This window comes from Dipodomys merriami, unplaced genomic scaffold, assembly GCF_024711535.1.
Source record: "Dipodomys merriami isolate MVZ:Mamm:240054 unplaced genomic scaffold, mDipMer1.0.p SCAF_13, whole genome shotgun sequence".
NCBI lineage: Eukaryota > Metazoa > Chordata > Mammalia > Rodentia > Heteromyidae > Dipodomys > Dipodomys merriami.
This window is the reverse complement of record NW_027202604.1, coordinates 37,551,052-37,574,949: the sequence shown is the minus strand read 5'-3', so window position 1 is coordinate 37,574,949 and position 23,898 is coordinate 37,551,052. Positions and strand designations below refer to the sequence as shown.

Here is a 23,898-nt window from a genome sequence, read left to right as displayed (position 1 = left end):
GCTTGAGCCACAGCAGCACTTCCAGTTTTCTAGTGGTTTATTGGAGATAAGAGTCTCACGGACTTTCCTGCCCAGGCTGGCTTTGAACTGTGATCCTCAGATCTCAGCCTCCTGAGTAGCTAGGATGACAGGCGTGAGCCACCGGCGCCCAGCATCTGTGACACTCATGTCCAATAAACCACCAAAACACTGTGGAGCTGTGACTAAAGTGGTTGAGCACTAGTCTTGAGCAAAAAAACTCAGAGACAGCACTCAGGCCCTAAATTCATAGCTCCAGGTCTGGCACCAAAACAAGCAACAACAAAAGAACTTGAAAGCTCAGGTTTGTTGAGCTGGTATTGGTGGGGGCTGAAATCTGAGAACAAATGTGTTGGGGCTCAGAGGACCCTGTCCACTTAGCCTGGCCAGGCTAGCAGCAGAGCATGGCTTCCTGTGCCCTGGAAGTTGAGGACAGCTGGCAGAGCACAGAGCAGGTCTGCCAGCTGCCCCATCTCCCACCTGGTCTGCCTTTTGTTTGCTGGGCATGCCTGCCAGAGGGGCCAGCCAGAGCGAAGACGCCAGCCAACCGTTCCCGGCAGCGCTCCGGCCCTTTCCTCCTCTGTCTTTCTTGGGCGCTTCCAGACTACTTCTGGCGAGAGCTCACACAGCTCGCAGACGTGTGGATCTGAAGCCTTTACTCCACAGATCCAGCTGGAAGGCCTCGTTCACAGACAGATGAACAGCCAGGGACGCCTGGCCAGACTCAAGCTTCCATCTCCCTTCACTTCTCATTGCTCTTCCAGAGGGGTCGACGGAATGTCGCTATTAAGAGCACTGGCTCCAACTTACTGCCTTTTAGTTACTGTGTGACCTTTGAGCTACTTAGCCTTTCTGAACTTGAGCTTTGCCAGCTGGAAAAGAAAGAACACAATTGGGTAGTGTGCTGGGAGGATCTAGAAGGAACAATGCTAGCCAGACACCAGAGGCTCATGCCTGTAATCCTAGCTACTCAGGAGGCTGAGAGCTGAAGTTGGCAGTTCAAAGACAGCCTGGATAGAAAAGTCCCTGTGAGGCTCATGTCCAATTAACCACTTAAAAATTGGAAGTGAAGGGGGTAGGATGGGAAGGGATGGGAAGGAGAAACAAAGGAGGAGGCTACAATGCTTGATAAGAAATGTACTCATTATCTTGCCCATGTAATTGTAACCCCTCTGTACAGTATTTTCACAATAAAAAAAGTTGGAAGTGAAGCTGTGACTCACAGTGGTGGAGCGCTAGCCTTGAGCTAAAGAGCTCAGGGCAGTGCCCTCACCCTGAGTGAGAGCCCCACAGATGACCGAAAAAAGAAATAACAATGCACACAGGGTGCACAGTACCTTGGCACACTCAGTGCTTGATAAGCACCCTGTAATTAGAGTCACCTTTCCCCCACCCACTGTCCCTGGGTGCCCAGGACCATGCCGACAACTCCTGGAGGGAGATAGATGCTCCCACCTATAGTGGGCACCGGTGCGGCCTGCTGTCCCCTGCGTCCACCCCCTCACCTCCCTCAGCCTCCTCCTGTCCTACTGATTACTTTCATCTTGGCCCCTGGCCAACAGGCTGATCATCTCTCCTGACTCTGAAATCCCAGAGCCTGGCCCAAGGGCCTTGGAAACACATGGCTTGGGGCTGTGGGCTCCAAAGAAGGTAGTCAGTGAGCAGCACGCAGTCCTGCTGATGGGGTGTGAACACGCACACCTGTCCTCCTGGGGGAGACTGAGGAAGGAAACCAGGCCAGTCCTGAGCCACCCGGGTGGGGGTGGGGGTCCTCAGAGGACAAAGGATACTTCCCAGAGGGAACAGCCAGACCCTTGGCTCCCATAGTGGCCCTTAAAGCATTCCCAAGGAAGGCTTCCCAGCGGGGAAAGGACCTGGAAATCAGGATGCTGGAAAGAGACTGGACAGACTGCAGAACCCCAATCTACTATGTAGAGAACCGAGGTCCACCGGGTGTGGGGTCCATGCCTATAGTTCGAGTTCTGCTGGAAGTGGAGGTCTAGCCCTGCCTGAGCAGCCTCCCTGAAAAACTAAAAGCAAAAGGACTGGGGACGTGGCTCATGCGGTAGAGGGCTTAGGCCCTGATTCACTCCCAGTACCACCAGAGGGAAAAAGATCCAGGTAATGTTCCACAAGGAGAGAACAACTGAACACATCTAAGAAGATCAGAGAAGCAACACAGAAAGGTGCAGTGCTGCCTTTGAAGACTTGAAGCCAACTGCACACAAGAAGATGCAGAATGGCCTGGGAAGGTGGCTCAGTGGTAGAGTGCTTGGCTAGCATGCATGGAGCCCTGGGTTCGATTCCTCAGTACCACAAAAAATAAAAAGGAGGAGGATGAGGAAGAGGAGGAAAAAAAGGAAGAAGGAAGAAGAAGCACCAGCAGCTTCTGCCACCCCCATCAGCTGCTGGTGGCTCACATCTGAGATCCTCAGATCTCAGCCTCCTAGGCTGAGATCTGAGGATCTCAATTCAAAGCCAGCTGGAGCAAGAAAATCCATGAGACTTTTTTTTGGGGGGGTCCAGTCATGGGGCCTGAACTCTGGGCCTGGGTGCTGTCCCTCAGCTAGCGCTCTACCACTTGAACCACAGCACCACCTCCGGCTTTTTTCTTTTTGCTTATGTGGTGCTGAGGAATCAAACCCAGGGCCTCAGGCATGCAAGGCAAGGGCTCTACCACTGAGCCAACTCCCCCCCCCCCACCCCCGTGAGACTCTTATATCTCCAATTAACCACCAGAAAACCAGGCCCCGAATCCAAGCCCTGGGACTGACCTCCCCACCCCAGCAAAAAAAAAGATGCAGAAGCCCCAGTGGCTGCCTACTGGGTAACAAGGACACCAGGAACATTAATTGCGAGGCTGTGTAGAAGGAGCTTCCTGTCACATGACAAAGTACCTGACACAATCAATTTCGAAGGAGAAACTTTTTTTTTTTTTTTGTTGGTCGTGGGGCTTGAACTCTGGGCCTGGGCGCTGTCCCTCAGCTCTTCAGCTCAAGGCGAGCGCTCTACCACTTGAGCTACAGCGCCACTTCCAGTTTTCTGGTGGTTTATTGGAGATAGGAGTCTCACGGTCTCTCCTGCCCCGGCTAGCTTTGAACCTCGATCCTCAGATCTCAGCCTCCTGAGTAGCTAGGATTACAGGCGTGAGCCACCAGCGCCCGGCGAGAAACTTTTTTTTTTTGGTTCATGTTCTAAGAGGTTTCCATCCTTCGTCACTTGGCCATGTTGCATGTACACTGTGGCCAGAGCACGTGGTAACCGAGGAGCAGAGCAGGAGAGAAAGGGGCCAGTGCCCCAATATCTCCTTCAAGGGACCCCTTCTTCCAATTACCTCACTTCCCCCTCCTAGGCCCCAACTCCTCAAGATTTCACCCTGCCAAATGCCCTGAGAATTTTTTCTCTCCTTTCCTTCCTCCTTCCTTCCTTCCTTCCTTCCTTCCTTCCTTTTTTCCTTTCTCTCAATCTGCAGTACTTGGGTTTGAACTCAAGGCCTTGTGCTTACTAGGCAAGTACTCTAAGGGGAGGAATTCTTCCTGCTCTTTTTCACTTTTTTTTTTTTTTTTTGCCAGTCCTAAGGCTTGAACTCAGGGCCTGGACACTGTTCCTGAGCCTCTTTGTGCTCAAGGTTAGCACTATACCATTTGAGCCACAGCACCACTTCTGGCTTTTTCTGAATGGTTTATGGGAGATAAAAGTCTCAGGAGGGCTAGGAATGTGGCCTGGTGGTAGAGCGCTTGCCTAGCATGCATGAAGCCCTGAGTCTGATTCCTCAGCACCACATATACAGAAAAAGCCAGAAGTGGTGCTGTGGCTCAAGAGGTAGAGCGCTAGCCTTGAGCAAAAGCAGCTCAGGGATAGCACCCAGGTCCCGAGTTTAAGCCCCAGAACTGGAAAAAAAAAGTCTCAGACTTTTCCCCCAGGCTGGCTTCAAACTGCAATCTTCAAATCTCTTTTTCTCGAGATCTTTATCATCCTTCTGATCATAAAAGCAATGTTACGGAGTTTAGAGTACTAGCAAATATAAAAAAATCATAATCCGGTAAAAATCCTATCAGCCACTATTTACCTCCCCATCCTCAGGTGTAGCACAGTTGTGTGGGTATTAGGAAGAGACCTGAGAGGACAGAGCTATCAGCACGTGAGGACGCACACCTGGGTCAGGAGGCTCGCTGCAGTATCTGCTTAAATGAGCTAACTTGCTGCAGAGCAGATCCAAGCACCTGATGGCCCATCTGCAGGGCTGGAGGTGGGGGCGGGGTCTCTGAGTGAACAGCAGCTCAGCAACACCGTGCAGCTAGTTGAAAGAAGAGGGCGGAGCAGATGCTTACCGCCTTCAAAAAACTCCTAACCCATTGTGTAAATGAAAACAGTATTATAGAGTAATTATAGAATAATATGAGCCACGTGGTCCTAGTTATGTGAAAAGAAAATCTGTATGCACATGTATGGGGGTTTAAAATGTTTTTATTATCCTTTTTTTTTTTTTTTTTGTCAGTTGTGGGGTCTGAACTCTGGGCCTGGGCGCTGTCCCTCAGCTCTTCAGCTCAAGGCTAGAGCTCTACCACTTAAGGCCACAGCGCCACTTCCAGCTTTTTCTGTGTATGTAATGTGGTGCTGAGGAATCGAACCCAGGGCCTCAGGCATGCAAGGCAAGTGCTCTACCACTGAGCCACCTTCCCAGCCAGCTCTTTTTTCTTTTTTAAGTGACTGTCATGGGGCTTGAACTCAGGGTCTGGGCTTTGTCCCTGAGCTTTTACACTCAAGGCTGGCACTCTACCACTTGAGCCACAGCCTCACTACCAGCTTTCTTGGTGGTTAATTGGAGATAGGAGTCTCACAACTTTCTTGCCCAGACTGGCTTTGAACGGTGATCCTCGGGTCTCAGCTGTGATTACAGGTGTTTTACAGGCTTGATTGGCAGAGCCTTGAGCACAAAAACTTGGGGACAGCCCCAAGACCCAGAGTCCAAGCCCCCAGGACACACACACTCACGCCGGCTGCTGGTGGCCCACACCTCTGATCCTAGCTACCAGAGAGGCTGACCTCTGAGGATCAAGGTTCGAAGCCAGCCCCGGCAGGAAAGGCTGTGAGACTCTTATCAACAATTAACCCGCAGAAAAAAAGAGCTGGAGGTGGGGCTGTGGCTCAAATGGTAGAGCACCAACCTTCAGCAGAAAAGCTCAGGGACAGCGCTGAGTTCGAGCCCCAGGGCTGGCACAGGCTCACGCTAAAACCCAAACAACAGGTGCACCGGGAGGCCCCGGCGCGCGGGCGGGGATGGCCCGGGCCCTGGACGCCCCCGCGGGCCGCGGTCCCCCCTCGGACCCCCCCCGGGCCGCGGTCCCCCCCGGACCCCCCCCGGGCCGCGGTCCCCCCCGGACCCCCCCCGGGCCGCGGTCCCCCCCCGGACCCCCCCGGGCCGCGGTCCCCCCCCATCAAGGTCTTCCCCCCCGACCCCCCCCCGGGCCGCGGTCCCCCCCCGGACCTCCCCGGCCCTCGGCCCCCGGCCCCGCGGGCGGCAGGCGGGGACGGACCCCGCGAGGCCCCGGCCCCGGCCCCGGCCCGCACGCCCTCCGCCGGCCGCGGCTCCCGCGCCAGCGTCGGCGGCCGCCGCCTCGGGGAAAGGGTTAACGGCTGGCGGTGGGCGGGCCCGCGAGCCACCGCGTCCGCAGCGCGGGGCCCGAGCATCCCGGCTGCGGTGCGGGCGGCGCGCGCCGGGCGAGCGGCTGCGGGCGCGGGCGCAGGTGAGCGGCCCGCCGGCCGGGGAGGGCGCGGGGCGCGGGCGCGGGCGCGGGGCGCGGGGCGCGGGCGGCGGCGGGGCTCCCACGGGCGGCGGCGCCCACCCCCGCCGGGACACTGCGGGAAGGCGCGGAGCCAGGCCCAGAGGAGGCCGGGGAAGAGGTAACCCGAGCCGGGCCGGCTCCTGCAGGCTGCCCTGCGGCGGCCCGCACCCTGCCCCCGCCCCGCCGCAAGGTCTCCCCCCCATCCACCCAGCCCCCGCACCCCAACGCCGGGCGTCTGCAGGCGCCCCCTCCCTTGGATGGGGCGGGGGTGGCAGGCCGATGGTTGTTATTCTCCGCGATGACTTAAGCCTTCTCCGTGCTTTGCTTCTCGGAGGGAGCTGCTGGCCGTGCATGCGTGCACTCAGCTGGCTGTGTGACCTTGGACAAGTTGCTCAACCTCTCTGAACCGGGTGCCAAGCCCGCGCTGGGTGCACTCACACCGGCTCGTCGGGGAGGGGGAGGGCGGCACCCAGGGCACTGTCAGTAGCCGGCTGCTGTGTCGGGGCTCCAGGCCCCCATTTGGAACTGAAGCTTCGGTGCCCAGCCGGCAGCCTGGCCCGAGAGCAGGCCAGGAGGCCGGGAGCACTGGGGACGGTGGCTGCCCAGCACAGAAGAGCGAGACCTGGGACCCGAACACAGCCCACCGGCCACGGGGCCTAGGCGCTGGCCCCAGCTGCCTCCCTGGCCTACTTAGGGAGGGCCTGGGGAGTGGGGCCTCGGGAGGATCTGCCCGGGGCCAGGGGCGGCCAGGACCCGCTTCCCGGAGGAGGAGGAGCCCGAGGCCATCACTACCTGGCTGGGCGCGCGGGCCTCCCTTCCCTCTGGAAACTCTGAAGGCAGGTGGCCTGCAGGCCCCTTTGATCAGCCCCGGCCTCCCTGACTTCACCTTCTCCTGAGACTCTGTCCTTCACCGGCTGAATTCCAGCCACCGTGGGCTGCTCCCCGGGCTCCTTTAGCCATTCCTGCTCTAGGGCCTTTGCACTTGCTTTAACAAACTCAGCTCGTCCTAGGCCAGGCTCCTCCTGGCCAGGCAGCTTTTACTTAAATGTCTCCTCAGACAGGCCCCCTGGCACCCGGGAAATAGCTCCTAACCAGATTTACTCTCTTCACAGCCTATCTTATCTAGAATTACTTTCTCTGTCTCATCTAGAATAGAAAGCCAACTCCGTGGGGGCATCTGGTCTTGGTGTGTTTTTTTTTTTCTTTTTGTCAGTTGTGGGGCCTGAACTCTGGGCCTGGGCGCTGTCCCTCAGCTCTTCAGCTCAAGGCTAGCGCTCTACACTTGAGCCACAGCGCCACTTCCGGCTTTTTTCTTTTTTCTTATGTGGTGCTGAGGAATCGAACCCAGGGCCTCATGCATGTAAGGCAAGCGCTCTACCACTGAGCCACCTTCCCAGCCCCAAATATACCTTCCAGTGTTTTTTTTTTTTTTTTTTGGTCACTCATGGGGCTTGAACTCTGGGCCTAGGCACTGTCCCTGGGCTCTTCAGCTCAAAGCGAGCACTCTACCACTTGGGCCATATGCCACTTCCTGGTGTGTTTTTTTTGTTTTTTGTTTTTGCAGGTCCTAGGGCTTGAACTCTGGGCCTGGGCGCTGTCCCTGAGCTGCTCTTGCTCAAGGCGAGCGCTCTACCTCTTGAACCACAGCGCCACTTCTGGCTTTTTTGAGTAGTTTATTGAAGATAAGAGTCTCACGGACTTTCTTGCCCGGGCTGGCTTCGAATCGCGATCCTCAGATCTCAGCCTCTTGAGTAGCTAGGATGACAGGCAGGAGCGTGGGTGCCCAGCTTGTGTTCCTCATTTTACCCACACAGAGTTCGGTTTATTTGCTGAAATAGTTAAGGGGAAGGAGAAGGAAAGCTTTATGGAGCAAAAGAAAAGTGAAGGACCCTAAACCCTACCAGGCTGCTATAGGGAGCCTGGCCCTTGTGGGAGGACCGCGGTCCTCTTCCCGTCCACCTCAGCACTCTGGAGCTGGCCCTCCAGAAATCAGGCTTCAGCCAGTGAAGGCGAAAGGAGCGGGCTTTGCAAGCAGAGGGAAAGACGAGCAATGCGGGGAGCAGGACGCGGTGGGCGCTGGAGAGCAGGTGAGCAGGTGAGCAGCCTGCGCGGCCAGGAGAGGAGGCCGTGTTCTCTCCAAAGGCAGCCAGGGCCCATGGGAGGTTTTGCAGCAGGGTAAGTCTCATGACCACAGAGAGATTCTGTTGTTGTTTGGTTTGTGTGTGGTTTTTTTGGTAAGTCATGGGGCTTGAACTCAGAGCCTGCATGCTGTTCTGAGCAATTCTTGCCCAAGGCTAGGGCTCTACCACGTTGAGCCACAGCTCCACTTCCAGTTTTCTAGTAGCTAATTGGAAATAAGAGTCTCATGGACTTTCCTGCCTGGGCTGGCTTTGAACCGTGATCCTCAGATCTCAGCCTCCTGAGTAGCTAGACTTACAAGCATGAGCCACCAGCGCCCAGCTAGAGGTTCCATTTAAAAAGTTTTTAGAGGGGCTGGGAAGGTGGCTCAGTGGTAGAGCGCTTGCCTTGCATGCATGAGGCCCTGGCTTTGATTCCTCAGCACCACATAAGCAGAAAAAGCCGGAAGTGGTGCTGTAGCTCAAGTGGTAGAGCGCTAGCCTTGAGCTGAAGAGCTGAGGTGCCGCGGACCGGGTTCTGTCGGGGCGACGGAGGACACCTAAGGGAGGAACCTGGAATAGGTGGGGAGATGGCAAACAGACAACTCACACACAAGAGGAGTGGATGCTGAGTGCTGAGTGCGATTTAATGCAGAGGATAGCAACCTTTTATAACAGAAGTCTCATGAGAAAGGGCAAAAGGTTACACAGTCTTGCTGCATGGCTTCTTTCTTGGGTGGTCACCAGCTGGGCACCTGATAGGCATTTGTCTTCGGCTTATCTCTAAGGAATACAATGGGTTTGGGTTTCGATGTTTGTCACCAATTAACCATTACCTATTTTTATAGAGGCCTTAACTTTCCCATAAGATCTTTCCTGTCTCTTCTTTAATAGTAAACTTTAAGGAGACCTAGCAATTCTCTTAGTAAATAGCAGGAAATTCTCTCTCCTAAATAATTATCTCAGCAATTGCCATACATTCTTTCTGTTTTAGCTGAGCCTATAGCTTCTTGTAAATCCCTTACAAATAATTCCTTCTGCTGAAGTGACTTTGTGAAACCCCCAATACTTTTATATTTACTTATAACTTGTCTCCTAGCCTCCATAAGAGGGGTTTCAGGTTAGCACTTAACTCTGGTGAGTTAGTCATATTTTTAAGACACTCATCAGATATTGGAGTCGTCAACACTCTTAAGAGAGAGCTTTGAATAAGGGAACGTTGACAATGAGCAAGTACAAAAAGCAGTAGAAGCAGTAAAAGATTAACAGGCACTCTTATGAGGGAAGAAAGACAGAAACACATCTTTTCCCAGGGGTTTGCCAGCCTTTTTCCAGGAGTAGGCCTCTTAGAAGCCCTATTCTCCGAGGTAGACTTCGGTGAAGTCCCAAAACTTGGAGATAGGTTTCTGTAAAGCCCCATTCTCTGAGGTAGACTTTGGTGAAGTCCCAAAACTCAGAGATAGGTCTCTGAAGCCCCTATCATGGTCTGATAGATGGTTTCCCATGCTAAGCAGACTCTACTGGGGTCGGCGTGGCACTGAGGGGCAGCGCCCAGGCCCAGAGTTCAGGCCCCACGACCGACCACAAATAAGTAAGCAAATGAGTAGAAGTTTTTAGAGCGGCGGAGGCAGCTGCCTGTTTCTCTTCTAGCCCCTTGGGAGACCATGGAAACCCCGGCCCTCACGTGTCTCCCCTCTTCTTTAGACTCACCAGTGAGGACCGGAAGTTGAGGGCTCCACGCCTAGGAATCGGAGTGCGCCATGGCCCCCAGCCCACCAAGTCTCCTGCTGCTGCTGCTGCTGCTGCTCCGGTCCCTGGGGGCTGGCCCAGCCCTGGGCAGGGACCTTCGCGGGCCACTCGAGGACTCACAGTTCTACCTGATCCCATCCGGGCCTCAGGATCATGACCGGAACGCCAGAGATGCGAGCCTCTGGCATTCAGACAGCCCCCAGAGGCCCACGGAAGGCCCCAAGAGGCCTGCCGACCCTCCCCTGAGCCCAGCCCTGCATGGACCCAAGGCAGCCCACAGGGCCCGGGGAGAACGGCTCACTGCACCCGATGACCTCCAGCTGCCTCGGGGTCCCAGCTCCCAGGGCTGGACTGGACACCCTGACTCACAGGAGCCTCTGGAAGCAGCAGCCCAGGTGTCCCTGCTGCTGGCCCCCCCGCACCCCGCCTTGATCCCCACAAACTCCACGCCTCCGCTCAGGGTGCCCACAGCTGCTCCTTTCACGCAGGAGCCGGGAGGCCCAGCGGAACAGCACCCCCCGAGAGATGCGCGTCTGAAGGCCAAGGCTGGGGCTCCACGGGCACCGCCCGGGGCCAGGAGGCCAGTGCCCGGGGAACAGGGTGGGCATGAGGAGGACTTCCAGGAGGCAGCCCAACCCCCCCTCTCCACGCAGCAGGATCCAGCACCCTCAGTTGAGATGATGCCCCCGCAGGGGCCTGGGGCCCAGCCAGACCTGGCGTTGGCAAGAAGCCTTCCTCCTGCTGAAGAGCTGCCCCTGGAGCCCCCCAAAACGGGTGGAGCTGCAGAGGCCTGGGAGCTCAGCTCCCCGGGGCCTCAGCCCAAGCGGCCGGACCTCTCTGATGTTCAGGATGGCACAGAACCCCAGCCCACATCTCCAGCCTCACTGGCTCCCAGTGGGCAGCCGAAGCCAGGTGCGTGTCCCAGCGAGGGGGAAATAGTCCAGGCAGCTGCCGCCGCGAGCCTGCGGGGTTCTGGGTCCCATTTTCCTCATTGTGACCCATGCGGGCCACGGGTGGTCACTGCCACTCCAGGCACGGTGATCCCTTCTGTCTTTTCAGCCATCGCAGCGATGAACGGAGCCGACCCCATCTCTCCTCAGCGCGTGAGAGGCGCAGTGGAGGTCCCAGGCACCTCCAAGTCCCTCCTCCCTCATCTCTCAGACCCCCACCCAGCCACAAACCGAACAGAGAGCCCTGTGGGGGCCCCGCTGCCAGGTGAGGGCATGGCTGGGGGGGGTGGGGAGGTTCTGTCCAGTACCCCAAACTGTCACGTATAAGAGGAGAATGAGGAGCCAGGGGTAAGTGGACAAAAACAGCCCCTAAAAAAACAACTGGCTAGGCCAGGGCAGTGGCTCACGCCTGTAATCCTTCCTAGCAGGAGGCTGAGATCTGAGGATCATAATTTGAAACCAGCTCAGGCAGGAAAGTCTGTGAGTCTTGTCTCCAGCTAACCACTGAAAAGCTGGGAATGAAACCGTAGCTTGGGCCTGGGAACGTGGCTTCGCGGTAGAGTGCTCGCCTAGCATGTGTGAAGCCCTGGCTTCGATTCCTCAGTACCACATACACAGAAAAGGCCTGAAGTGACACTAGCTTAAGTGGTAGAGTGCTAGTCTTGAGCAAAAGAAGCTCAGGGACAGTGCCTAGGCCTTGAGTTCAAGCCCCAGGACTGGTAAAGACAAAACATAAAACACTGTGGCTCAAGAGTACAGCACCCACCTGAGCAAAAAAGCTAAGGCCCTGAGTTCAAGCCCCAGCGTGGACACGTGCACCCATGTCCCCGTGAGCTTGGGAAAGTTAAATAATTTACCAACCACAAAACAGCCCATTTCAGAGGCCATTTTCTACATTGTGATTGCAGACGAAGCCGAGGAGTGGCCCGGGCGCCCCCAAAGCCATCCCCCGGCACCCCCAGTCCAGGCCCCCTCCACCTCTCGCCGCGGCCTCATCCGAGTGACCACCCAGCGAGCCCTGGGCCAGCCGCTCCTGCCCGAGCCCTCGGCCAGCTCCACGGCCCCCGCCCCGGCCTCCAGCCCCCCGGCCAATGCCACGGCGCCACCGCTGCGCTGGGGGCCCCTCCGGCGGGTGCTGAGCTTCTCCTGGGAGCTGCACGTCTACGGGGTGGGGGTGCTCTTCCTGCTGCCCGCCCTGCTGGCCCTGGCCACGCTGGCGGCCGCCCTGGCCGGGCCCCGGCTGGCCCTGGCGGCCGCGGCGCTGGTGCTGGTGGCGTCGGGGCTCCGGTCGGGGTACATGCTCACCGATCCGTACGGCTCGCAGGCGCGGCTGGGCCTCCGTGCCGGCCTGGTGCTCTACAACCTGCCCTTCCCGTTGCTGCTCACGGCGCTGGCGGCCCTGACCCTGCTGGGCCTGGGCGCGGGGCTGCCGCCGGCGCTGCGCAGGCCGCTGCTGCTGGGGGCCGCGGCGTCGGTGCACGGCGCGGCCCTGCTGGCCGCCGACCTGCTCTCGCCTAGGCCGCTGCTCAACCTGCTGGCGCAGGGCCTGTCGTGCGCGTGGGGCGCGTCGGTGGCGCTGGGCACGCTGTGCCTGTGCCGCCGCCGCCTGCTGGCCGGGCCGCGCGGCGGGGACGCCAGGCCGGGCCCGCGGCTGCTGGCCGTGGCCGGCGCGCTGGGGCTGCTGGCCAGCGGCCTGCAGCTGGCGGCCGCGCTCTGGCTGTACCCGGGCCCCGGCCGCGAGGGCCGCTTCTCCTGGGCCTGGTGGGGCGTGCACTTCTGGCTGCGCCTGCTGGAGCTCGGCTGGGCGCTGGCCCTGGCGCTGGCCGCGCTGGCCACCGCGCGGCCCCGGCCGCCCACCGAGCACGCGTGCTGGGCCAAGCTGCTGCGCCTGGCCTGCCCCGCGCCGTCGGGCAAGAGCGAGGTGCCCGAGCGACCCAACAACTGCTACGCGGGGCCCAGCGGCCTGGGCGGCCCGGACATCAGCAAGAGCCTCATCCGCAACCCGGCGGAGGCCGGGCCGCCCGCCGCGCCCGGCGCCGGTGCCTGGGGCTCGGCCGCGTCGCTGGGTCGCGGCCGCCCGGGGGGCCCGGGCCTGTCCCGCGGCAGCGTGGCGCCGGCGCCGTCGCTGAGCGAGCTGGACCTGCGGCCGCCGTCGCCCATCAACCTGAGCCGCAGCATCGACGCGGCGCTCTTCCGCGAGCACCTGGTGCGAGACAGCGTGTTCCGGCGCTGCGGCCTGCGCGGCCTGGCCTCCCCGCCGCCGGGGGGCGCGCTGCGGCCGCGCCGGGGCAGCCACCCCGACGCCGGCCTCGAGGGCGCCGGTCCTCTGCGCCTGCGCGGACGCTGCCGCTCGCTCAGCGATGTGCGCGTGCGCGGGCCCGTGCCGCAGCACGTGGCGGACGAGACCGAGCGGACGGCCGCGTGCTCCGGCAGCTCGCTCGACAGCTACTCCCGGGGCTCCCTCAAGATCAGCTGGAACCCGTGGCGCCACGGGCTGTCGTCGGTGGACAGTCTGCCTCTAGACGAACTGCCCAGCACCGTGCAGCTACTGCCGGCACCCACCCCAGCGCCCGCCCCGGCTGGGCCCCGGGAGCCCCAGGAGCCCCAGGGCCGGGCCCAGCCGCGCTGCAAACCCGGGGACTCGCGCAGCGCCTCCAGCGACACCATTGAGCTCTGAGCGGCGTCCCTGCGGCGCCTGGCCGCCCTCGGGCCCTGAGCGGCCTCCCGCGGGGCCTGGGCGCCGCCCTCGGGCCCTGAGCGGCCTCCCGCGGGGCCCGCACCCCTCCTCTTCGGTGCCCGCCCGGAATGGCCGGCTCCAGGACACTGGCGATCAGCTGGGCCTTCTGGCTCTCCGCCTGACTGCAGCCCGACGTGAACTCACCACTAGCCCCCTCACACCCTGTTTTTTGTGTTTTTAATATCTATATTTTTCCCCAGCAGGAATTTTGCACAGAGGCCGTGACTCTCACGGAATACAGGGTGGATGTGCATGGACTTGAGCATGGGGGACAGGGACCGGGTGTCCCGGGGTCCTCCAGTGGGCATGAGCCTCCTTGTCCAGATTGGCTGTCCTTTCTGTGCCAAAGAAATAAATGTTTAAGATTTGGCCCACAGCTCTGAGCCAGCGCCCTGTACCCAACCAGAGCAGGGCAAGGAGGCCTCTCCCCACAGTAACTCAGGCCTGAGCCTGGAGGCCTTTCAGAGGGATACTTGTTTTGGTAATAACTGTGGTTCAGGGTCTTCAGCCCCAATGTGAAGCCAACTCTGAGCCTGAGGGGAGAACATTGTGTTTCCTTCCTCCCCCCCCCCCCCATCATGGGGCTTGAACTCTGTGAACTCTGGGCCTGGGCACTGTCCCACACTCTTCAGCTCAAGGCAAGTGCTCTACCACTTCAGCCATGGCACCACTTCTGGTTTTCTGGTGGTTTATTGGAGATAGAGTATCACAGACTTTCCTGCCTGGGCTGGCTCCTGAGCAGCTAGGATTACAGGCGTGAGCCACCAGCACTCAGCTCATTCTGTCCATTTTAGGATAAGGAGTGAATTTCTGAAGTCAAAATCATTTGATGACCCAGAAAGCTCAACTTGAACTCAGGCCCTAGGGGCTGTCCCTTCGCTTTGTTTGCTTAAGGCTAGCACTATAACCACTTGAGCCCCTCTCCACCACTTTTTTTTTTTTTCTTTGCCAGTCATGGGGCTTAAACTATCCCTGAGCTTATTTGCTCAAGGCTAGCATTCTACCATTTGAGCCACAGCACCACTTCCAGCTTTGTCTGTGTATGTCGTACTGAGGAATCAAAACCAGGGCTTCATGCATGCCAGGCAAGCACTCTACCACTAAGCCACATTCTCAGCCCACCTCCTGCTTTTTGATGGTTAGAGATGAGTCTCACACACTTTCCTGCCTGGGCTGGCTTAAAAACCACATTCTGTAGAACTCAGCATCCTGAGTAGCTAGGATTACAAGTGTGAGCAACCAGTGCCTGCCTCTGCCTCCCTTCTAACTCTTCTTCTGGGCCCATCTTCCCTCTTTCTGTCCACTTTACCAGTGATTTAGAGCACTTCTCCATGTTGGCAGTGATGGTGGTGGACAGGTATGAAGACGGAAGCTCCTCTACTTTCTAAGACCTTTATTTCCTGAGATGAATAAATACGTCAGTGGCTGCGGGGACGGGGTGAATACAGACCAGGAGCTGGCAGCATGCAACTGGCGGGAAGGGCTGGGGTGGCCTTGCCCCTGTGGGGGCCCCTTTGGCCCTGGGCAGGGGCCAGAGCTCACTAGCAGTCGCCACAGGAGACGCTTGGAAAACGCACACACGCAGACCGTGAGCGGGCCAGTCCCCTCCCCCAGGCAGGGATCTCGCGGCTTTCCGCTTCCAGATACTTCTTCACCCGAGAGCCACAGCTGCCCAGGACGAGGTTGTCTGCGCTGCTCCTTAAGGCGGGTAGGGATGGGGTGCTCACCCCGCTCTCAGAAACCAAGCTGTCCCGAGTGTCCACCAAGAGAGGCCTGCCCGTGGGGCAGCCTGGGTGGGAGGCCATCCCCCGGGCAGCGGGAATTATCTGCCCTTGATGAAGCCCTCCAGCACGCGGTCGCTGCGCTCCGACAGCCAGTACCCCGTCATGGCTGCCACGGCCCCGATGAAGATGGCGGTGAACACCAGGTCCCCCTTGGCGGCAAGCGTGGCCAGCGCACAGATGATGACCCCGAAGAACATCTGCTGCAGCACCACCAGCTCGTCCTCCGTCATCTCCGAGAAGAAGCCCGCCGACTCTGCGGAGGGGACGCGGAGCCGTCACCCCCGCCACACCCCTGGGCCCACGACCTTGCTCACACCTGGTCGCCCAGCTGCCCAGCGCGCCAGGCTCATAACTCCACAGGGCAGCTGCTGACCCTGCGTCCCTAAATGGAAGCGGGACAGAGCCGGGGCGGGTGAGAGCCTGCCGGAGCACGCGCAGGGGCACAGCACGTACTTCAGAACCCATCCAGCTCCAGTCAGGCCGCCTGGTGCCCACCCAGCCGGCCAGCAAGTGCTGGCCCTGTGGCCCTGGGCAAGGCGCTGTGCTGCTCTGCCTCTTGGTTTGCAGATGAGTGAGACGGGATGGGAAGAGCACACCTGCAGCATCGGCTTGTTTCCAGTTCGGCACTGGGTACTGAAATGTGCATGCGGCCACACTAGGCACGGCACCCATGGTCGAGAGCAGTCCCCTGGGGCCAGTGCGAGGATGGGGTCATTCACGGCTGAGGAAACAGGCTTTGGGGGGCAGATTGGCTTGATGCCAAGTGTGATTCTCTCACCCCAGAGGCCGGGGGCTGAGAGCGGACACAGGGCCCGGTCCCCTGCGATTGCTTGGGGGCTGTGTGGAGGAGGCCGCCGCCACTCACCTGGGACCTCCTCCTTCACGCACGCGCCCTCCAGCTGCTCGAAGCCCTCCGCACAGGTGCAGCGGTAACCCCCCTCCATGTTCTCACACTTCTCGTTCTCTCCTGGGCACACAGCGGCCTCACACTCATCTACATCTGGGGAGATGTGAGGACAGGTCGGAAAGCTGACCCAGCCTGTTCATATCCTGCCGCTCCCTCTGCCCCTCCCCTGCCAACACGGCCCCCTTCCTCCCCCTGCCCTGCCAGTGCTCCAGCCCCACGCAATTCCTCAGGAGGCCTGTGGCCTTTGCCGGAAGACTCACCGAGACACTTGGAGCCCACCTGCTGGTAGCCAGGGCTGCACTTCTTGCAGCGGCCGGGCCCGGCCCCCATGCAGCCCAGGCAGGCCTTGGCACAGTCTGCAGAAGGGAGACACGAGGGCTAGGGAGTCAGGCTGGCTCCGGAAGAGGCTCTGGAGCCTGAGAGGGCACAAGTTTGGAGGGACACTGTGAGTCGGCCCCTCCCCACCCACCCCTGCAAGAGTGGACACTGACCTCGACACTCGTAGGAGCCTTCTGTGTTCACGCAGAACTGGTCCGCCCCACAGCTGGCTCGCTCTGTGCCACATTCGTCAATGTCTGTGGGAGGGGGAGCGGGGGGGGGGGGTCAGTCCTGATCTAACCAGCTGGACACTGGGACCACTCCAGCATCCTGGGATTACCGTGTGGCGGAGGTGGGAGACAACTGGGAATGGAGCTCTGCCCGACAGGATGCAGGCGAGTGCTAGCTCGTCTTCTGGCCTGGCGCTAAAGCAGCCTCCCCCTCTCGCTTCCTGAGTGCTGGAGGGCCCTGACTCAGCAGCAGAGGCAGAGCAAGGCTGCCCAGGGGGCGACCAGGCGGCCCGGTGCCCAGTGACGGCCAGCGGGGCTGTTCCGCCAGCCCGGGCGGCTCACTTCAGGAATGCGATAGAAAGAAACTCTCCGGTCTTTCCGTCACCGTCTCGTGAGATCTTTCTGTCACAGCGGCTTTGTCCTAAGTGGTCACACAAGGACCAAACCAAATGCCAAGCCAGGTGTCCTGACCCGAGTTTAGTGCCCTCAAGCCTCTGGCTAGCCCTTGATGCTCAAGTCCCCTCCTCGGGAAGCCTTTCCGGGCCCCGCACCGTACTCCGGCTGACTGCACACAGCTTGGTCTGCCCTGAGTGCTCGGCTACTTTTCTGCCCTCCAGGCCAGGCCGAGAGCCCCATGTCGCGGGCCCCTTAGGGGGGGAGGGGGGAGCCGAGGCAGGGGGGAGGGGGGAGCCCAGGGGGGGCCCACTCACCTATACACTTGAGGTGGTGCAGGGCCCAGCCCTTCTTGCACTGCAAACAGTTGGACTCCTCGGGTCCCGAGCAGCGGGCGCAGGGGCCAAAGCATGCTGGGTGGAAGGGGGTCAGCATGAGGACAGGCAGGCAGTGCCCCTCCTGCCCCTCCCCTGCACCGCACCTTCAGGCTACCTACCCGAACATACCAGATGGCTGGCATTGCGCTCTGCCTCAAAGTAGCCAAGGCCACATTGGCCGCAGGCCTCCCCCGCGTAGCCGGCCTGGCAGTCACAGTGCCCGCGGCCCCCTCGCGTCCCTTCCCCTTCACACTGCCCGTAGCCGCCGCAGGGCCTCTCTGTGCCCCCAGGACACGCTGTGGACAGACACCAACTGGGTGAGACCTCATTTGGGTATAAGTTGGCTCGTAAGAGAAATGAGCTGCAGATTCACATTCATTTTCGTCTCTGCATACTTCGTTGTAGAACTATTTGAAGTTTACGTAGTAAACAGCCCATTGTGGAGAAATCGGGTAGTTTATAAATCTTTTGTTTCTTTTCTTTCTTCAGTCGTAGCAGGGATTGAACTCAGGTCCTTGGGCTCACAGGACAAGGCTTCTACCACTTGAACCATTTAGTTTATTTTTCAGATAGTCTCCCACTTTTTGCCAAGAGCTGACCTAGAACCAAGACCCTCCTCCCACACTGCTGCACTGCAGGCCTGTGCCATCACACCCAGCCTGGTCTTTATCACCCAGGCCAGTCTCAGACCTTCAGCCTCAATCTCTACCTCCCACATGGGATTACAGACTGGCCTGGAGCTTGCTCTTGCAAGCTCTTTCCTTCCTCCCCTGCCTTACTCCTTCCTTCTTTCTTCCTTCCTCTTTTCCTTCCTTCCCAGACAGGGCCTTACTAGGGAGAAATGGCCTCAGGCTCACAATCCTTCTGCCCCTGCCTCCTGAGTGCTGGGATTACAGGTATGCCTAATTAATCTTTTCTAAAGACTGAAGTGACCCTTTCTCAGTAACTGACCCTTTATCTGTGGCTGTAAGAGAGACTGTTCTAAAGTTGAGCCCCAGCCTGAGGACTGGGGGCGGGGGGGGGGGGGCAACACTGGGGCTTCAGAGCAGCTCCTGTTCCTCCCCAGGAAGGTGACAGTTTGTCTGGCCCAGGAAATGAAGGCGAGGGTGTCAGCGTTTGTCTACTACATGACACTTGACACCTGCCTCTTGACAAGCTGTCCCCAGTGCCTTTCTGTCCTCCCCCGGGTTTGCTCATCTCCACCTGGGAGGCAGCCAAGAGCCCAGGTCCTGAGAGGCTCCGAGTAGCCTGTCCTCACACAGCCAGGGAGGGCAGAATTGGAGCACCCCCCCACACACACACAAGGAACGTGGAGCACTCACGCAGGCAGGAGGGCCCGAAAGAACCCGAGGGGCAGCAGAGCTTCAGGGCATCTGAGCAGAGCCACAGGAAGAGGTCCGGGGCTTCGTGTTGCCTGAGGCCAGGGCAGGGGTGGGTAGAAAGGGAAGGCCACTGAGGCAGTGTCCCTGGGCCTCCCGCTGCCTCCCACAGAGCAGCCCATCTTGGGCGCGCATCCCAGGAAGCCACCGGACCAAGGCGCTTGCCGGGACAGGGTCCCCTCTGCCAGCAAGGCGCTCCTTAGCCAAGCTGGAGCCCTACCACCACCAGGTCCCCAGAAGACTGCCACACCACTCACTTGTTTTGTGTTTGTTTGGGTTTTTTCTTGCCAGTCCTGGGACTTGAACTCAGGGCCTGGACACTGTCCCTGAGCTTCTTTTGCTCAAGGCTAGCACTCTACCACTTGAGCCACAGCACTATTTGGGGCTTTTTCTGTGTATGTGGTGCTGAGGAATGGAACCCAGGGCTTCCTGCATGCTAGGCAAGCGCTCCACCACTGAGCCCCTTCCCGCCACCTCGCCACTCACCTGTGAAACCACCAGCTCTCCACCAGCTCCTCGCTCAGCTCCAGCAGGCGGTGGCACTCAAAGTCCGATTTGCCGCACACGCCCTCCAGCACCTCCACCAGGCGGGTCTCACTGGCCAAACAGGGCCAAGATGGTGGGAAAATGCTCTGCCACCCCCTCCCCAGCGAGTCCCAAGCCCAGTCTCTCTCCACCCTTCTTGCTGTGACAGCTTGACAGGCTATAAGACACAATGGAAGGGGCACTACCTGGGAAGCTAACAGATCTGCGTTCCTATAACACCTGACTTGGGAAGTCATTAAACCCCTCGGAACCTCTTTTTATTTTTCTTTCTTTCTTTTTTGTGTCAATATTCAGGAACTCATGAATTCATGGCCCAGGTGCTGTCCCTGAGCTTTTTCTCTCAAAACTGGTGCTCTACCACTTGAGCCATAGATCCAGTTCTGGATTCTTGGTAGTTAATTGGAGATCAGAGTCTCATGGACTTTCCTGCTAGACTAGCTTCAGATTACAGTCCTCAGATTTCAGCCTCCTGAGTAGCTAGGATTACATGCATGAGTCATCAGCACCTGGTGGTTTGTTGGTGTTGTTTTAACTTTTTGAGGAGAAACAGGATCTCCTTTATATCCTAGGCTAGCCTTGAACTCATTTTTCTCCCGCCTCAACATCTTGAGTGCTGAGATACAGATATACACCTCCTCACCTGAGGTACCTGTTTTCGCATCAGAGTCTCATAATCCCAGGAAGCTGGGATCTGGAGGGTCACAATTCAAGGCCACCCTGGGCAGAAGAGTCCATGAGACTCCATCTTCAAAACAACTAGCAAAAAGCGAAGCTAAAGGCATGACTCAAGTAGAAAAGCACCTTGAGTTCAAACCATTTTAGTACTGCCAAAAATGGGGTGGGGGGGAGCAGGGCTGGGATACAGGTCAGCAGTCAAAAAGAGAAAGTGTAGCTGGGCGCCAGTGGCTCACGCGTGTCATCCTAACTACTCAGGAGGCTGGGAACTGAGAATCGCAGTTCAAAGCCAGCCTGGCAGGAAAGTCCGTTAAACTCTTATCTTCAATAAACCACTAGCAAACTGGAAGTGGCGCTGTGGCTCAAGCAGTAGAGTGTTCGCCTTGAGCTGAAGAGCGCAAGGACAGCACCCAAGACCAGAGATCAAGCCCCACAACTGACAAAAAAAAAAAGAGAAAGTGTGTATCTGTGTGTGTAAAATCGAACAACAATGGGCACTAATGGCTCACATCTGTCATCTAGCTACTTAGGAGGCTGAGATCTGAAGATTGTGGTTTAACGCCAGCCTGGGCAGGAAAGGTCAACAGAGTCTTATTTCCAATTAGCTGCAAATAAAAATAATTAAAAAAAAAAAAAAAAAAAGAAAAAGCTAGAAGTGGTGGAGTAGAGTGGTAGAGTGCTACCCTTGAGCCAGTACCCAGGCCTTAAGTTCAAGTCCCAGCACACACACACACACACACACACACACACACACACACACACACACACACACACACACACACACACACACACACACACACACACACACACACACACACACACACACACACACACCCTGGGTTTGATTCCTCAGCACCACATAAGCAAAAAAGAAAAAACTGGAAGTGGTGCTGTGGCTCAAGTGGTAGAGCGCTAGCCTTGAGCTGTAGAGCTGAGGGACAGTGACCAGGCCCAGAGTTCAGGCCCCACGACCAGACCAAAAAAAAAAAAAGTAGCCCCTGTGCAGTGTCGTTTCTCAGAAGTTAAACATAGAACTACCGTGACTTAGCAATTCCACTTGGCATATGCCCAAAAGAATGGAAAACAGGCCTGGGTGCCTGTGGCTCACACCTGTCATCCTAGCTACTCAAGAGGCTGAGATCTCAGGATCGCACGTCAAAGCCAGCCTGGGCAGGAAAGAGTCTCTTCTCCAATTAACCACCGGAAAACCGGAAGTGGCGCTGAAGTTCAAGTGGTAGAGCACTTGCCTTGAGCTGAAGAGCTGAGGGACAGCGCCCAGGCCCAGAGTTCAAGCCCCACAACCAACAACAACAACAAAAGAAGCCAGATACAAAGAGTCTAAGGTTCAAGCCTCAGCTTCTAGATAATCTATCTTCCTGTAGTTTTAGGTTCTGATTATATGCTTCTGCCCCTCAAACTCCTTTTTTCCTGAGCTCCAGACCTAGATGGAGGTTACATGGATGTTTAATGGACTGGGTCCCACAGCTTAAAGACAACACCTAAGCCTACCCCAAAACCACCTCCATCCACAGTCTTATCTCTGAAAATTGCTATTTACCTCAGGTTTTTATTCTTTTTCTCAAACCCCATAATGAATCCATCTCAAGTCTTACTGTTCTATCTATAAAATATACCCAGAATTCTACCCTTCTCATCCTATCCATTACTGGATACCACACTAGCTCAGGCTCCTTCATGCTACACTGTGTATTCACCTTTTAAACTCGTCCCCACTTCTTCCACTTGGCCAGCTGTGAGTGATCTTTTCTAGGTATAAGACGACCCTATTTGCCAGTGCCAGTGGCTCACAACTATAATCCTAGCTACTCAGGAGGCTGAGATCTGAAGATCGTGGCTCAAAGCCAGCTTGGGCAGGAAACTCTGTAAGACTCTTATCTCCAATAAACCAACAGAAAACTAGAGGTGGTGCTATGGCTCAAGTGGTAGAGCGCTAGCCTTGAGCTGAGGGACAATGCCCAGGCCTCACAACCAAAGGAGAGAAAGAAAAAAAAAAAAAAAAGACACTATTGCATTAAACCTTGATCCCTTGTTTTTTTTTTTGTTTTTGTTTTTTTTTTTTAAAGACTGGAAGTATGAAACCAGTCTGTAAAGAAAAGTCTTCAAGACAAAAAGAGAGAGAGAGCCGATTACTTCTCTGCTCAAAATCTCCCAAGGGCTTCCCATTATACACAGAACAAATATAAACCCCATTCTGTAGCCTTCAAAGTGTGGATCTCGTTTCTGCTCACTGCACTCCATCCTCCTCTGAGTTACACAAGCTCCTGTCCTCTGTAGTCTACCTCACTTGACTGTCCTTTACCTGACAAGTTATTTACTTATTTTTCAACTAGAAAGTGTTATGTGTGTGCATATGTGTGCGCACACATGCGCGTGCACATGCAGTTTTAGGGCTTGAACACAGAGCTTCATGGCTTTTGCTTAGCATTTTGGTGCAAGGGTAGTGGCTCTACCACTTGAGCCACACTGTCACTTCTGGCTTTTTGTGGGTAAACTGGAGACAAGAGTCTCTTAGATTTGTCTGCCCAAACCGGCTTCAAACTGGGATCCTCAGATTTCAGCCTCCTGAGTAGCTAGGACTACAGGCATGAGCCATCAGCTCCTTGTTTCTATACTAGAATGTGAGTTCCAGGAAGACAGGAGTTTGCTTCCTTGTTTATTGCTGTGTAGTAGATGTTCAGTGATGGTTGTTGTATGAATAAATCCCCTCTAAGAGCTCCTAGACCCTCCTATGCAGTGGAACAGAGATCAAGAGGTAGAATATACACCCACCTCCTCCCCAACATCCTCTTACCTGTCTTTGTATTTGGACAACTTCTCTTCTTCCCAGGCAGTGTTTCCACCCCCAAAGTTGTCCCGAATGGTTCTCTCCAGGCCCTGGACATGGAGAAAACTAGTAATAGTTAAGTACAGAGCCTGGCACAGTCTATTTTACAGACCAGGAAACTGAGATACACAGAGCAGACACTTGCCCCGGGCCATACAGATAATAAGTGAGATGGAAGTTGAATCCCTGCAGATTTATACCAAGGGCCCCCAGCTGCGCACAGCTGGGCTAGAGGTGGCCCCCTCCCTGTAGACTACTGGTGCACCCACCTTGTTGAAGCTGTCCACCAGTGCCCGGCAGGTATGACATGGATGGGGCTCAGCGGGGGGAGCAGATTGGGGAGGAAGAGAGGGCTGGAGCCAGGCAGGGTCTGGGAGGCTGAGGAAGAGAGTTAGGCCCCAGAGCAGGGCTGCGACCAGGCCCCAAGGAGGGTGTGGGGCCATCTCTTCCCAGGCTGGGGCCCTGCAGATAGAGGACGTGGGAGGCTTCTCTAGGAGCCAGGCTCGTGGTGGAGGTGGGAAAGGAAAGGAAAGGGTGGGTTCAGGGATGGGCGGGGCAGGGAGCCCAGACTGACTGTAAGAGAACTTGGGGGTGCGTGGCAGGGTTTGGTGGGGAAAAGATTTTAACCAGCAATCCCAAGCGAGAAATAAGTCAGCCCTATCCCCATTGCCGCAGGGGTCGTGGCCTGGATCCTTGGCCAGGGGGCAGGAGCCGGGCCATGTCTTGGGGTCTCAAGGAGTTCTTAGGGGCCAAAGCAGCAGAACTAGGGAGAGCGGGTTGAGTATTAGGAGAGAGAAGGCCAGAAGGGTGCGCTGGGGGGAGGAGTGAGGAGCCCTGGTCCTGGGAGGAGAAGCCGGGGTCCCGTCATGAAGAGAAGGGGTCAAGCCGGAGCCTCCAGGCCGACAGGACCGGCCAGAGCCCGCGAAGAGCCGAGAAACCACCGCCCCCTGCCCCGCGCGAGCGCTGAGGTCGCCACCGCCTGCGTGAAGCGCACGCAGCAGACCGGGGCGTGGCCAACCGTTGCAGCCAATGGCGGCGAGCCATGTGCAATGACGTCACCCACCCTAGCCAATCAGAGACAATGCCA

At 57.4% G+C, this 23,898-nt stretch overlaps 2 protein-coding genes across 3 annotated transcripts; one reads left to right on the top strand and one right to left on the bottom strand.

Annotated features, from left to right (window-relative positions):
- The first annotated feature begins 9,634 nt into the window (after positions 1–9,634).
- Positions 9,635–13,733, top strand: LOC138824565 (proline-rich transmembrane protein 3-like). Its single transcript, XM_070018418.1, has 3 exons — positions 9,635–10,582; positions 10,730–10,885; positions 11,529–13,733. The coding sequence occupies exons 1-3, from the start codon at positions 9,682–9,684 to the stop codon at positions 13,295–13,297; spliced, it is 2,826 nt and encodes a 941-aa protein (XP_069874519.1). The 5' UTR covers positions 9,635–9,681; the 3' UTR covers positions 13,298–13,733.
- Positions 13,734–14,735: 1,002 nt separating this feature from the next.
- Positions 14,736–23,799, bottom strand: LOC138824798 (protein disulfide isomerase CRELD1). 2 transcript variants are annotated; one of them, XM_070019086.1, is made up of 10 exons: positions 23,081–23,795; positions 22,779–22,861; positions 19,232–19,342; positions 18,689–18,780; positions 17,486–17,662; positions 17,307–17,402; positions 16,540–16,623; positions 16,309–16,404; positions 16,007–16,141; positions 14,736–15,394 (listed from the first exon to the last, which is right to left on the bottom strand). In XM_070019086.1, the coding sequence occupies exons 1-10, from the start codon at positions 23,252–23,254 to the stop codon at positions 15,180–15,182; spliced, it is 1,263 nt and encodes a 420-aa protein (XP_069875187.1). In that variant the 5' UTR covers positions 23,255–23,795; the 3' UTR covers positions 14,736–15,179. The 2 variants fall into 2 exon arrangements, with proteins under 2 accessions (XP_069875187.1, XP_069875188.1); XM_070019087.1 differs by lacking the exon at positions 14,736–15,394 and adding an exon at positions 15,404–15,774 and having other exon boundaries at positions 23,081–23,799.
- Between the last annotated feature and the right edge of the window lie 99 nt (positions 23,800–23,898).